Source organism: Glycine soja, chromosome 7 (genome assembly GCF_004193775.1).
Source record: "Glycine soja cultivar W05 chromosome 7, ASM419377v2, whole genome shotgun sequence".
NCBI classification, from domain to species: Eukaryota; Viridiplantae; Streptophyta; class Magnoliopsida; order Fabales; family Fabaceae; genus Glycine; species Glycine soja.
The window spans coordinates 4,579,379-4,594,898 of NC_041008.1; the positions used below are offsets into that span (position 1 = coordinate 4,579,379).

A 15,520-nucleotide genomic window follows, 5' to 3' on the forward strand; every position below is an offset into this window, starting at 1 on the left:
AATGAATATCAAATGCAGCATTCTCACTCACATAAATCATTAAAATTGAGATTAAAAAAGATAAATAATGAAGATTGAAGAGTACGCTGCAATGTGATCACACAATTAATTAAGATATATCATTATATTATTAAATTATAAATTGAACCACCAAGCAAAGCAAGCCACACAAGCCAAGCCAACAAAAATGGCTCAGAAGAATGAGAACCAAAAGTAGTGCACAAAGTTTATCTCAAAAGCTAGAGATAAAAATAAAGAAATACATATAAGCATAAACATCACTAAGATAGAAAAATAGGTAATATTCACAATGTACAGGTGGAAGAATATTGTATGTTGAGGTGTCAACAGGACCAATGAGTTTTGGATATAAAGCCATCAACTGGGGACTTCACTCTGACCACCATGATAGGAACTCCAATAAGCAAAAGCCAATTGATACGTGCATATCACAAAACTACTCTTAAACACACACACACCCCAAAAAAATCCTCTATCACCAAACTCACCTATTTCCTCAACTCAAGGCCCTATAGTCCCAGCAAGTGAGTGAGCGTCACACAACATGGAATATACTTATTCAGCAGGTGTAGAGGCAGAAACTCACACAAGTAGCAGCACCACCCCATCAAGATCAAAGAAGAGAAACAACAACACAAGAAGGTTCAGTGATGAACAAATCAAATCATTGGAGACCATGTTTGAATCAGAGTCAAGGCTTGAGCCTAGAAAGAAGTTGCAGCTGGCCAGAGAGCTTGGATTGCAGCCAAGGCAAGTTGCTATATGGTTTCAGAACAAGAGGGCTAGGTGGAAGTCAAAGCAACTTGAGAGAGACTATGGCATACTCCAATCCAATTACAACAGTTTGGCTTCCCGTTTTGAAGCTCTTAAGAAGGAAAATCAAACATTACTAATTCAGGTACTTTATACAATACAAATTAGTATATTCTTTAGAAATGAGTAGGGTAAATACAATTCCTTAAGTGTTGCTATTGTCTTTTTCAATCAGAATTGAAGTTTCGCTTTGATAATCCGCATAATAAAGATATGTATTGAAAGATTACCTGGATTAACGAAGTGAAACTTCAATTCTGATTAGAAAAAACAACACTAAAAACACAAGGAATTATATCTAAGTTTTGCCATAAATACAATTCTATCCATTTTACATTAAATGGTAATAACTTTGGTGTCTACTTTCAACAGCTGCAGAAGCTGAATCATCTAATGCAGAAGCCAATGGAGCCAGGTCAGAGATGCACACAAGTTGAAGCAGCAAACAGCATGGACAGTGAATCAGAAAATGGAGGCACCATGAAATGTGAAGCTGAGGGAAAGCCAAGCCCATCAATGGAAATATCAGAACATTTACTTGGTGTTCTGTCTGATGATGACACAAGCATAAAGGTGGAAGACTTTGGCCTAGAAGATGAACATGGCCTTCTGAATTTTGCTAAGCATGTTGATGGTTCCTTGACTTCACCAGAAGATTGGAATGCTTTTGAATCCAATGATCTATTAGGCCAATCAACCACTGATGATTACCAATGGTGGGACTTCTGGTCCTGAATGAAACAGAGCAACCAAAATTTTGTGGAGGAAATATTTATGCATATGAATGCTTCATGTTTGGTTCCACGTTGGCGACTTAGATTCGATAACTGGGTAGCAATTAGTTATAGCTTTCACGTTTATGAGCAAAATCCACGCGATTTTTTCATTAATAACGAGTTTCCAAACACGCACTAAATCAATACTAATTAAGAGAACATAATTAAGCACCACCTAAGACAACGCAGACTAAAAATATTTCTTATATGAAAAATGTGTATTATGCCTGGCTATTGGTTATCATCAATTCCATAAATTTATGTGGAAAACCAAACTGTTCAAACACTTTAAAAGGAAAAAAAAATATCTCAAATCTGAAAGAAGTGATTTTATTGATAACAAGTTCACAGAGGTACATTGCTACATCTTTATAATTAAAGATGTATGTTTGGTTTTCTTATGGCAATTGGAACATAAAAAGTTCAGACTAACAGGTATCCAACATGAAGGGCCAAAACGTGCCCCACCCCACATTATTATGTTGGTGACACAAACTATAAAATAAACATTTGAATTAATGAAAAGCAGCTACCACAAGCATGGTGTCCATTGCCTATGAAAATTGATGACCAAAATGGAGCCAAATGGCTATTCCAAAATTTAAATAATATTCAATACAAGACCTAGACTGTTGAAATGCATGAAAATATAAATTTCATTCGTCCTGTGAAATAGAAGCAAGTTGTTCAATGATTATATCAAACTAGGAAATCCTCTTTTACACTTTCAGAGCATAACCGTTCCAAGAAATAGAGTTAACAAAATCTCATCTTTTGATCAAACATGTATATGCAGTTGCAATATGACACTGCATAATATATTCATAAAAAATTATGTGTTTCGTAAAAAAAAATGTTTTCCCGTGTATATAGTTATAGGAGCAGATAAAAATAAAAAGGAAAAGAAACGTATTGGCATATCTCTTTTGCAGATAATAAATATATTCTCCATGATAGTCAATCCTATAAAAGTCAGTGTAAAACTAAATGATAAACTAGTTGAAAACTTATAAACTATTATAAGATAAGAGAAGCTAAAAAAATTAGAAGTTCATAAGCTACCTAATTTAAATGAAAGTGTTTAATAAGATTTACTGATAAACTAATTCATGATTACTTAAAACAACATATTTAATAAGTGATAATTAATTGGCAATTACCAAATTTAAAGGGTACATTATAATAAAACCCTAAAAAAAAGTACAAACATGAAATGAAAACAGTAAAAAGGTCATTCAATCTTGAATACCTTTTACAGTAAGAAAAAAAAAAAAAAGAGTTTGCATTTTGCACGTCTGAGTGTTATCGTGTTGATCAACGCTAAGGTGGTACCTTTCAGTGCCGTTTCAAGTTAGGAAATGGCTACTGCCAGTTTTTATGTCATTAGTTATGTCCAATCCTCTTCTCAAAATTTTGATGTCCAATCCACTTCAATATTAAAGGCGAGTTTGTTTCAACTTTAAAAATTTAATGTTATGTTTTTTTTTTAAAAAAAATATTATAATGTACCCTTTATAAAGATTTTGTTTAAAAATTCAATTGTTATAAATTTTGTAAATATTTTTTTTTAATTTAATTTTATTCTTTAAAAAATGAACAAAAAGCCCTAAAATTTTATAAGCAAAAATTATATTTAGAAACAGGGTACAATGAGTACTTTAACCCAGATACAAGATCTTCACAAGAACATTTCAATGGAAAAGAAAGAAAAGAGATAGGTTACAGGATCAATGCATCAATCGGGAAAGGAACATTAGGCTTAAACCATAGTTATAATCTTACCTTTATTAAGTCTAAAACACGATTGAAATTAAAATAAAAATACTAAAACATAATTTTATTACGCATAATCCAAATAGGTCCCACTACATCATGCCAAAACAGATTACAAATAAAGCACAACTTTTTTTTTTTATGAAAACAAAATAAAATACAATGGTCAAAGATATCATTAACTATTAAGCAATACCTCATATCCTAGCCATACATAAAGCCCTAATTCTGTGACCTTTTTTTTTTCTTGTTCCCGTGTACTAAAATATATATGAATCAGTTTAATGAAAGTCATGTCATGCTACATAACACAAACCAGATTAATAAATATATTTACAATTACACATGTTATGATTGGTACCCATTTCTTTTTAAAGAATAATAATAGGGTTGCCCAAAAATTCCAGTCCAACAAAATAAATTAATTGAATTAAATTGATGTTCAAATTTTGTTTTTCTACATAGTTAATTAACTTTTTTGTTTTTTAGCTTAATTACAAGGTTTTGGACCATATAAAGTAAACAATATTTTATATGCATTAATTTATATATATAATTCATAATATTTTAAAAAATCATCCTCCACATTCTGTTTTAAAACAAAACTTCATGTTGGTATTTTCAAATAAACCTAAATATGCATTTGCATTAAATATTTAAAATATTTTTTTATGGTTCATAATAATTCTATCTTAATTCGAACAAGATTTCCTAAAGTAAAAAATACATATGATCTAAATTTAAAAAAAATCTAATTTCTTATAATAATTTTAACTTTCATGCAACTAATTTATTAAACTAGCTATCAAGCACCTGTTTGATTTTATTGGATTGCTTATTCAAAATCCATTCAAAGTAATGCAATACGAACAAAAGAAGCTAAATTTTGGCACGTGGGGTACCGGGAGTTTTATGAATAGGTTAATCCAAAACTTTGTTTGACAAGAGATTATGGAGTGGATGGAGTTATTAACAATTCCTTTCGTTGGAAAACGTGCTTGGTGAGAAGATTGATTATTTGTTTATTGTAAGTATCCTTCATTTTGGAAGAGAAGGAAGTATACTTTGTGAGGTATACAAAATAAATAAATAAATAAGGTAGGGTCTGAATATAATAAACAAAATACATCATGTGTAGAAATATAATAGATTAAAAAATAAAAATGCTATATATTCTGCCTATTCAGTAGGAATTGCACAACCCTAAATGATGAATAGTGACGTGGATCGATACCTTTCGTAAAATAAATATTAATCGTTTTAAAAAATATATAAAATAAGCTTTTGATGAAAAATACCAATTGTGCAGATTTTATGAAAACGGTTTCATACTGATCAACATTTTCTATTAAAAAAAACTAAATAAATAGGAAAAGTTTAAAAACCTTTGCAATTGCAATAAGAGTATAAAACCAGTTTGCTTAAGTGATTGTCGGTACTCTAGAGAATGCACAACACACACTCACAATAATAACAACAATGCTACTTTTGTTCACTTTAATAACAACAATATTCTTTACTTTTTACATGTTATAGACATGAGAAAATGAAGTTTTTATTTGTTCTCTCCATGAAAAGCAGAATCGAATGAAATGCTATCGATCAAAAGGTTAATGAGAAAAATCTTGCATACTTCTTTTATAAAAATGTCAACATCGAAGAGAATAATCATTCTCTCTCTGTCACATGGTTGACTGTGTTTAACGGTTTGAAGTGTTCCACACCACGTAGATACGCTAGGCTCTATTAGATAGCTCCCTACAAAGTAGAGAGAATAAATAAATGTTGACATGAAGTTATAGTCTGATTCTTTTTGTTCTAGACAGAAAATTGTATATTGATCATGAACCCATGTAATATCTCTAAGATCTTTCATTTCTTGTTGTAGTTTATAATAATCACATTATGTTAACATCTTACTTTCTTATTTAGTTAATTTACTGGTTAAGGTATCTGAAGTTGAGTGTGATATCAATTAGCAAATGCTGAGAACTTGTGAAAAGTTGTTCTGTCATCTTCTTAAGCAGCACTTGTACCTGTAGAGAATGTTTACATTCCATGACATTGTTCTCTACTATATGTCTCAACATTTTCAGCAAGCATAGAAATATCCATCTATAGGTAGTGTTGGGATGCAAATAAATACCACAATGGCATTTTGGTATCCTATAGTACTTAGCATTTTGCAGGCCCACAAATGCACATAAAGAAAGAATGCTTAGGTTTCTTTATTTATAGTATTTAGTAGTTTAAGTAACTAAAGCTTTGCGAATGGTAGTTACCAAAAAATTGATGTTTTACTTCACTGACTTACACTGCAACCACTGTGTGGAAGATTTGCTAGTGGGGTGGTGATAGTGTTGGTCAAAAAGACATGGAAAGTAACATTAAACAATAAAGTATTTGATGGAAGGAGAGAGTGAATTATAAATTAAGGTATAATTCTTGCACAAGACAAACAACTCTGTGACAGGTAACCTAATTACCTTTCTGATTTATAAATAATCATGAAAATCTATTCTGAAATAAGTGATATAATCCCCTTGCCTCAACATTTGTGTTGATGTTTTTAGAAACATAAATTAAGGGTATGTTTGGACAAACTACTCCAAGAAACTTTTCTAAAGAAGAAAATTAAAAAAAATGAAATAAACTTTTTCATAAGTTAAAATTAGCTTATGCATAAGCTAATTTGTAGAAGTAATGACATGAATTTCTTGTCTCAAAATCCTTTTGCAGTGTGCTTGATGTATTTGGAAAGTGCAACATAAGCACAATTGTTCTATTGTTGAAAATCTGACTTCAAATTTTTGTCTAGCTTAACTTCCTAGTTTATATTGATTTCTATATGTAATTCTCTACTCATGAATGAAAAAAACTCAACGAATCATTATGTATAACTCTAGCGTCTTTATGTATTTGTTACTCAAAGATCTAAATTCTAATCCTGCATCTTCAAAACTGTTTGATTAGAAACTGGAGAGGTATTGTTCATGGCAGAGGACAATGCATAATTGGTACATGTATGCATTTTTGCTTATTCTAAATATATATATCTATATAGCAGTTAAAAAATTTATAATTTGGGAAGATAAAGTATAGGAAGGTGGCTTTGTGACAATAATTGGAATGTTGCACAGAAACAAGCATGTGTTTCAAATTGTTGATTTACCTAAGCTGTACGTGGCAAAACCTTCTCCCTTCTTACATATACAGACAATAAACTCATAATTGGGGCCTCTCGTATGACCAGGTGTATGACTACTAACGAGTCTAGTGTAAGTTGTATCACATGAAACAATGATGTCTAACAATTTCATGATTTCAACATAAAAATATATGTAATTCCATATAAAATTGTCGTTATCTTTTATTTATCTTTATTTTATTTTATTGTATATATGCTCATAAAAAATACACCTAAAAAGCTGGAGGCATCCCTTTACACTTGAAATCCAATGAAAGGAAGATTAATATCAAGTTTGGATTAGATTCAATTTTTCCCATAGTTTCAAAATCGCGAATTGAAAGCCAAAACAACAAATAGTTGCTTCCACTTTTTCAATATTCACCTTGACTTTGGGTCCCAGAATCAATTCCAGTGGTTATCCAAACATGCTACAAGTGTTTTATAAGACATCCTCAATGAATATCTTAGTAAGCACTCAGTCTAAAGCTAAAGTATGCAAATTCTCTACAGCTTACTTGCACTTCACGAGCACAGCATGTTAAGAATCATCTAGTGATATAAATAAAAACTAATTTTTATTATCAAAGAGTCCAAATAAAAATAACATTAGAAAGAAACTACTAACATCTCTAAAGCTCAAATAAGCTTCCAAGTGATACTGTGATAGCATTCTGAATCTAGATCCTCTGAAGTAGAAAAGTGTGCAAACGAAAACTCTTGGTACAAAATCAATTGTTTAAATTTTTAAAAATACTGATCCATAGATCATGTAGATGTGAATATTCACTCCCGCTGTACTCAAATAATAACATACACTTCTTTGAGATATATTACTCAAGCTAATTTGCCAGGGCAATAATCAATTACAGTCAAGTAAAAGTCATGCCATACATAGCCTGTACTTATTTTGATGCATACACATTCACACACATATGGAATTATCTACCATAGAGTTCAAACCACTAATAAAGACACATCAATTGTTAGAAGCTAATTAAAACACATCAGCAAATGCTAGTATAAGATTAAGCAATGCACTTTATCATGCTGCTTTCCAAGAAGAAAGTGGAAGAGTATCAGAATCCTTCCATGTAGATAATTGACAAACCATCCCCATATATCTCACCCTTGACGGACAAAGCCCCAATGCTCTGATTAAAGTTCTCAACTTTGGTGATTCAAGGAATAATGCACATGTCTTTTCCTTAGTAATGAACCCAAGCCAATGCAAGATGAGATGGAGTACAACCCTTTTTTGCAGCCAGTTCATTAACCCTCTTGAATATAGTCTTATTCTACTCCAAATTTTCTGGCTGAAATATAGGCAGAGATTGCAACAGATTTAAACATATACACACAAGATTATACTTAGGTATCAATGATTCACATTTTAAAAGACAACAAGCCATTTAATGTTTTCATTCACTCCCTTTTCTTTCTCTTTCTTTGTTCTTTTTAAAGCAGTTACTTCTCAGGCAAATCATCTTCGTGGTTGAACACTTGCGTTTAATAGTCACTTTGTAGATGATAAAAAGTTATTTCTTTTAATGACTATTTAAAGCAGGTCGATTCTTTCTAATTGCTCCACGGCGTTTGTATTATACAAGAACCGTATAGAAATCAAAAAGTATTTCCAATTGTACTTATCACTAAAATCAATAAAGACTCATGACCTTAGTGTTAGTTAGGGTTGACTTTGACTTAAGTTTTTTTAAAATTCTTCCTGTAGTATGTGTGATCAACTTCCTTGCAGAATTCGCAACCAGCATAGTAATGTTGCAAAAAGCTAATCAGACGTTCTCTTTTGTTATTGTTGTTGTTGGGGAGGTGGTAATAAGAGGTTCTTCTTTGAGTTGTAAGAACATCTAAAATGCATGATTGCTTAAATGAGTTGTTTATCAAAAATTTGTGAGTATTACAATGTCACATAGATTTAAAAACTTTACACAAAAATTTGTTCCAATGCTAAAGTTGTTAGAGTGAACGCTTAACTTGAGCCACAATAAATTTTATAATTGAAAAATAATTCTTTAATTGGTAAGAATGAATTAAGCAATTGTGGCTTATATAAGCAACACACTGCCAAGTCATATGTTCCAATAGTAAAAACTTGTTAAGCAATATTGCTTAATTTTAAGCAATTTATGAAACATCTGCGTTGGAGATGCTCTGACACAATATTTCTTCATTTATTTATAGACTAGGGATGGAGAAAGGTGGAAAAAAAAACTAATAACAGAAGAACTAGACCTCAATATCAAGCTTGCCTGTTAAAATTTCAGCAATATCTTGACTCACTAGTCTCTACTGAGCATCTGCAAGTTGACATAATAGTTGGATGTTACACCACAAGATGTTATATGATTTCTCTTCAAACCAAAGGTGGAGGGAAATAAACAAACAAAAAGCTATAAACAGATGGGTAGGTTCAATCAATAAATATGGAATAAAATTGGAGTGGAATAAGAATAAACAAATAAAAATCTTGTTGATTACTTGCCTTCAGGAATTATAAGCAGATAGATAGCTTGATTTTAAGGAAAAATAAGGTTGACGCACCAGAAGAATGAGTGACCTTTCTTACTTCAGCAACACCAGTCACTGGCCAGAATCATTTGCTTCGGCACCGCCATTTTATCAAAATGGATAAAATTAAATTAGAGACAGGGGAGTCATCAGTCATTACCTACTCAACTTATTAAAAAAGGTTGCAATTAGAGACATCAATGTTAATAGTAATTGGTGGACGTAAGAGAGAAAACAAAAGAGACTAATTTCAGCCACATTTTTAGAGTATTTAGTAAAAATTAGAGCGTGTATGTAGCAAAAGCCCAACGAATATTGGATATATATCGACCAGAAGTAATGTTGGACTTGGATCTATAATTGTCTATTTGATTTGGACCAAAACAAGATAAAAGGTAAAGAAATCAATGTAATTATGTTTTTTGAGGAGAAGAAATCAATATGATTATTTCAAAAACAATTTTTTTACTGCAAGTTTCAAAAAGAAATTGTTAATAGAAACATTGAGATAATATTAATGCATAACTACAAAAGAAAACTTCTCTCTTGCAGACTTTTACAAGGACTAAAGAAGCATCAACTAGTTCCACAACAAATTTGAGAACAACCATGTGAATTTGAAATCTGTCTAGTTCGTCAAGTAATAAGTTAAAAAATCATGTGAATTTGTAGCGACACGGATTCATTGTAATGAATCATGTTTATATTAGAATAACTACTTTTCTTCACAAAAGACGGAGTATTTTTTACTCAAAAGAACGAATTTTGTACTAAATGTATAAATGAATTAGCTTAGCTTCATTCAAACCAATCAAAATTCAATCTATTGAGAGCTATATGTTCATATAGAAGGACCCTTTTTTTTGTGGCAACAGTTTGTGGAACACTCAGCTTTCGAGAGGTTTAGTTTCGATAATATTAATTATTAATTAATAATATAATATCGAAGATTGATGTAAAAGAAACTAAAGTAGCTGTCTATTTCTACTTCAATGGGTGATTAAATATTTAATACATTCACCCTTTTCATAATAACTTTCACATTGCCTAAACAAAAAGTTAATTAATTACATTTTTTTAGTGATCGAATGATTGTTCATGTAATGGCCCAATTACCGTTTAATGGGCTTAGACTAACGTTTGACTTTTGGGAGTTACTTGGTGTACCTAATTTTTGCTGGGACACCCAGCACGTAAGGTGAAATGGCAAAAATGCCCTTCACCATATTAATATAAATAAAGCTACAGTGTCCATACGATCTTCTTCTTCCTCTTGTCCCTGTACCTACAGCTACTGCCACCACGCGCATCCTTCTTCTTCCTATTCCTACGGCCACCGCCACCGCGCGCGCATCCTTCTTCTTCTTGTTCCTATGATCACAACTGGCCCATTCATCTTCTTCTTCCGCTTCTTGTTTGTCTTCCTCTTCTTATGACACTTCTTCTTCTTGTCATCATTCATATTCATGATTGTTCCTGGCAGTTTTTCTTCTTCCTCCGCTTCCCACGCCGCTGTGATTCTTCTTCTTCGTCTCCAACAAAAAAAAATGGCATTTTTCTGAAAAAACCCCATATGAATCAACAATTCGTATGAATCATACAGATTGATAATCCGTATGAACCATACGGATTGTTGATCCATATAGTTTTTTTTGTTGAATAATTTTTTTCCAATTTTTCTTCTTCTAAATTTGTTTTTTCTGGAAATTTTTAATTTGTCAATTATTATTTAAATTGTTTCATAGTGTAATTTTGTTTTGTAATGTTAGTGAAATTTTATAATTTTTTATGATATATATGTTAAGTATTGATTTTATTTACAAAAAATATATTAGTTATTACTAAGATTAGATTAGATTGCTAAAATTAAGATTAGACTAATGAAACAATTAATTTTCAATATTGTTATATTATATTTGTCTAACTTTTTAAAAAAATCGAAAAAAATATTTAAAAGATATTGAATTTGTTACTTATCAAAATATTGAAATCATATTTAAAAATGATTTAAATTTTTTAGTTTCAATAAATATTTAAATGAAAATTTGTAATAATTAAAATTTGATATAAAAATATTAAAACATAATTTTTAATTGTATAATAATTCTGTTAGTTATAAAAATTATGAAACCAAAATTTAAAATTTAAAATATGATAAGATTTTTAGTTTAAGATAATGATTGAAATCAAATTTAAAAATATATTTGATTTAGTAGTTATAAAAAATATTGAAACCAAAATTTAAAGTTTAAAATATGATAAAATTGTTAGTTTAAGACAATGACAATGATTGAAATCAAATTTAAAAACATATTAAATTTGTTAGTTATAAGAAATATGGAAACAAAAATTTAAAATATGATAAGATTATTAGTTTAAGGTAATGATTGAAATTAAATTAAAAAATATATTTAATTTTGTAGTTATAAAAAATATTGAAACTAAAATTTAAAATTTAAAATATGAAAAGATTGTTAGTTTAAGATAATGATTGAAATCAAATTTAAAAATATATTTGATTTTGTAGTTATAGAAAATATTGAAACAAAAAAATTAACTGAATTGATTTGAGTGTTCTATTAATAATACAAGAGAGCATAACATAAATTATATTTTTAAACAAAAATAAAAAAAATCTTATGGGCCACATACAGATTGGAAATCGGTAGGCCTAATATGAATTGACAATTCGTATGGACCTACGGATTGATAATCTGTAAAAAAAAAAAAAACGGATCACAGTATAAAAAAACTCATGTATAAAAAAACTCATGAATTGGCGATCCTTGAAAAAGTGAAAGATATTTTTATTCTTTTACTGTTTTGCTTGGTGTCCCAGAAAAAAAATACTGGATGCCCCTAGAAAATCCCTTAAACTTTTACTCTTGGAACTTAAATGGTAGAGTATGGGCTTATGATTATACCTGAAAAGTTAGGGTAGGCCTTTATAGCCACCATTGATTGTGGACTCAAACATAAAGCCAAGATGGGCTTATCAACATTGCTCTAATCAAATTGCGTGTTTTATCATCAAATATGAAAAGACCGCCTAACAATTATATCATCTTTAAAATAAAATATAGGATCTATTCATTTTTTTTATTGAGTTCAAATCAAAACACCCTATAAATATAATAAAAGAAAACCATCGATGACACTAAGTGTGGATCAAGTAATGTAGGATTGTTTTAGTTTAAGCAAGAATTTTGAATTCGAGTTGGATTGTCTTTGATAGAAAACACATATGATTCAAACAAAAATAAAAAAGAAAGTAAAGTTTTGTTTACTCACTGATATAATGAAAAAGAATTTAAAAATAAAAATCAATCATAAAGAAAAAACAGAAGACAGAAAATTGAGGTGATGTAATTTACGTTCTTGTGATAAAAATTACAAACAATTAACGAGGTCATACATGAGAATTTAATTAAAATACATTCATAATATGTATATTTTTGTACACAATAATCTAATCATTGATTGTTATATAGTTAAAATTCTCATTGTTATTATTATATAAAAAATATATATAGACTTTTATAATAGTTACTTAAAAAAATCATATTTAAAACAAATTTCAATTAATTGATAAAATATTGTCAAATTGAGTATAACCTCATGCAACCCTCGAGGAACCAAATTAAGTATAACATATTTTAATTATATTTTCTTTTTGCATCTTCATAATTCATGTTTGACAAAAGACATATTGCCGCCATATCGTTGTCCATCCGAAAAAAGTTGTCTACCCAAAACGAAACTAGTGTGTATCAAGCTAGGGACACAAATAACATGTGAGATTACAATATTTAATTCATGTTAAAAGTCCCTCGATGGCTAGATGTCACTTCATTTTGGTCAAAACCCGATGTCATAATACAATTTGGACGTTAAATTAATTATGCTTTTTTTTTTCCAACCTCTGATTCCTTGTGTTGAACAATTCCAACTTGAATTATTTCAATGGAACCAAAACCAGTCAACCTCAAGACCAGAGAACGGTTTCAGTTTCATGCCCTGAAGACACGCACCTACCTGGTATATTCCGAGGGTTACAACAACATTATTATTGTTTATTCATGAAATGAAATTCTTATTCCGTACGTCTATTACAGTTTTGGTTATGATGATATATTGTTGCAATATTGCAGCTAATATTGTAACCATGAAGAAATTGCAGTAGAATTAGTAGGAAGATGAACATGCATGAGGCCATTTTGGAACATGCATGATTATTGCACTTTATATACTTTCCATTGCTGGAAATGGAAGTTGGAGTTGAAGTTTTCTCAATTTGAAAGTAGGTCACATTGTTATTATCTATGTTAATTAATATAAAATAGTTGTAACAAATAACAATCAGAACGACCAAAATCCACTTGCCTTAATATAGTATCTACTCTTGACTCATTTATAAATAAACAAATTACTTTATATATTAGACTCAAGTATAAGTATGTCTAATTAATTTTACTATTATTTAATGATATAATTCCTAAAATATTTTTTATTTAAATGTACCTCTATTTTATTCATAATATAAAGTTTTAATTAAGAATATTTTAAAAATAATTTTATTTTTTATTTGAGATTAACAAAATCGAATGACTTCAAATAATTTTTTTAATAAGTGGGAAAGTAATTACCTTTAATGCAGATGAAATATTATATACATGTGTAAGAGTAGTTTTATTTTTAATGATTTTGACGGACTCATCTAGGTATATATGGTGATACTGTTTTTTTTCTCCAGGGACTGTGATCAATGAAGTGCAGAGTGACACACTTATAAAGGCATTTTATCATTGAAGTTTATCAGAGAAATTTAAGCAGTGTAGTAAAAGCAAATAGGAAATTACCTGTACCTATAGCTAGCTACCCAACTGAAGCAATTAATGTAATTTATGTGGATGAATCACAATCCTAAGAGGGTATAGGCCTATAGCCAAATTTCGTAGTCACCTTCAATTGCTTTCATGAGATATATTGTATTTATGATGGGAAGAACTTTCGGGCAAAAGACTGAAACATTTTGGAACCAAGTGCGGCAAGCCTGACCAAAAGTGAATCTCAATTTAATAGCTTGCTGTGACTCTCCACGGAATACACACTCAACTTCAAGGGTGCACTAAAACATAGTATCAAAAGTGTCTGCTATCATTTCTCCTAAATTTACGTGTAATTAAATTTTAGATTTTTTTTATCGGTAATATTAAATATTAATTTTTGTTTGAATGAGAATGATTCAAACTCTTCCCTTTTCTTCTCATAACTTCAATTCTTATGTTTCTTTTCAATCATCAAATCAAGTCAATTTTATATTTTTTTTACATTAAAGTTTAGTAATCATTCAAAAGATCAAAAGGCACGAAGATATTTCATACTATCTACTCATATATAAACAAAAAAACTTATCTAAAAAATTGAAATTCAAATAAACTGATAACTAAAAAAAAAACTGAAATGTTTTATTGAATGGGATCAAATTCCAAATTTAATTTTAAAAATTAATCCAATCAAAATCAGACCTATACATTTGTTATATATATATATTTATTATAAATTTATGATATCACTCATATTTATATTTATATTTATTTTATATCTATAAAGTTATCACATAATTTATACTTATTTATGAAAAATATATTTAATTATATATAATGAATTATAAATGAAATATTTTAAATTTTAAACTATCTTTTCCTTATGTTTAATATATATATTTAATATTTATTTAAAAAATTAAAATTAAAATAAAATAAAAAATGATCCTATCCAAATTGTTGTAGATTAGATTAGATTGATAGTATAAGTTCCCTGATAAATAGATTTATACCTTTAATAATATTGTATAATTAAGTTACAAATTTTAACAATTCAATACAAGTGACTCATTTTGATATTTTCACATACCAAAATCAATATATATATAATTTAGACACTCATATAAGTAATTTAATAATAAATATTACTTATAATTTAAATAACTTAGAATATGTTAAATAAAAGTGATACCATATCATTTAGTGTTTGAATAGATTTTTTTTTTTATAATTGATCTATTTTATAAAAGCTTTCAATCTAATAAATTGATAAAAAAAATGTTATTAAAGGCTCAAGTTTTAGCAAGTTGCACCTTAAAAATATTTTAATAAACTAAAGTTATAACATAATTATTAGTATATTATTTTTAAAGATTAAGTGGCGATATGTCAATAAATATGGAGACTTTAAATATGTTTTTACTTAATTTTTAAAATGGATGTGTTAATATATTAATAAATTACACCTTTACAACTCATAAAAAAATTACAATTTTAAAATTAAAAGATTTTTAGCAAAACTAAACTTATATTTATTAACATACATATTTTAATATAAAAAAAGAGAAATATCAATAAATTCAATTTGATTTCTT

General features: G+C 28.9%; 1 protein-coding gene and 1 long non-coding RNA gene across 2 annotated transcripts; one reads left to right on the forward strand and one right to left on the reverse strand.

Moving 5' to 3' along the window:
- The first annotated feature begins 380 nt into the window (after positions 1-380).
- LOC114418280 (homeobox-leucine zipper protein ATHB-12-like) lies at positions 381-1,688 on the forward strand. Its single transcript, XM_028383545.1, has 2 exons — positions 381-919; positions 1,207-1,688. The coding sequence occupies exons 1-2, from the start codon at positions 566-568 to the stop codon at positions 1,567-1,569; spliced, it is 717 nt and encodes a 238-aa protein (XP_028239346.1). The 5' UTR covers positions 381-565; the 3' UTR covers positions 1,570-1,688.
- A 5,680-nt stretch (positions 1,689-7,368) lies between these two features.
- LOC114417696 lies at positions 7,369-9,339 on the reverse strand. The gene is made up of 3 exons (XR_003667884.1): positions 9,133-9,339; positions 8,824-8,888; positions 7,369-7,886 (listed from the first exon to the last, which is right to left on the reverse strand). It is a non-coding gene; the product is annotated as an uncharacterized LOC114417696 (long non-coding RNA).
- Positions 9,340-15,520: the final 6,181 nt, after the last annotated feature.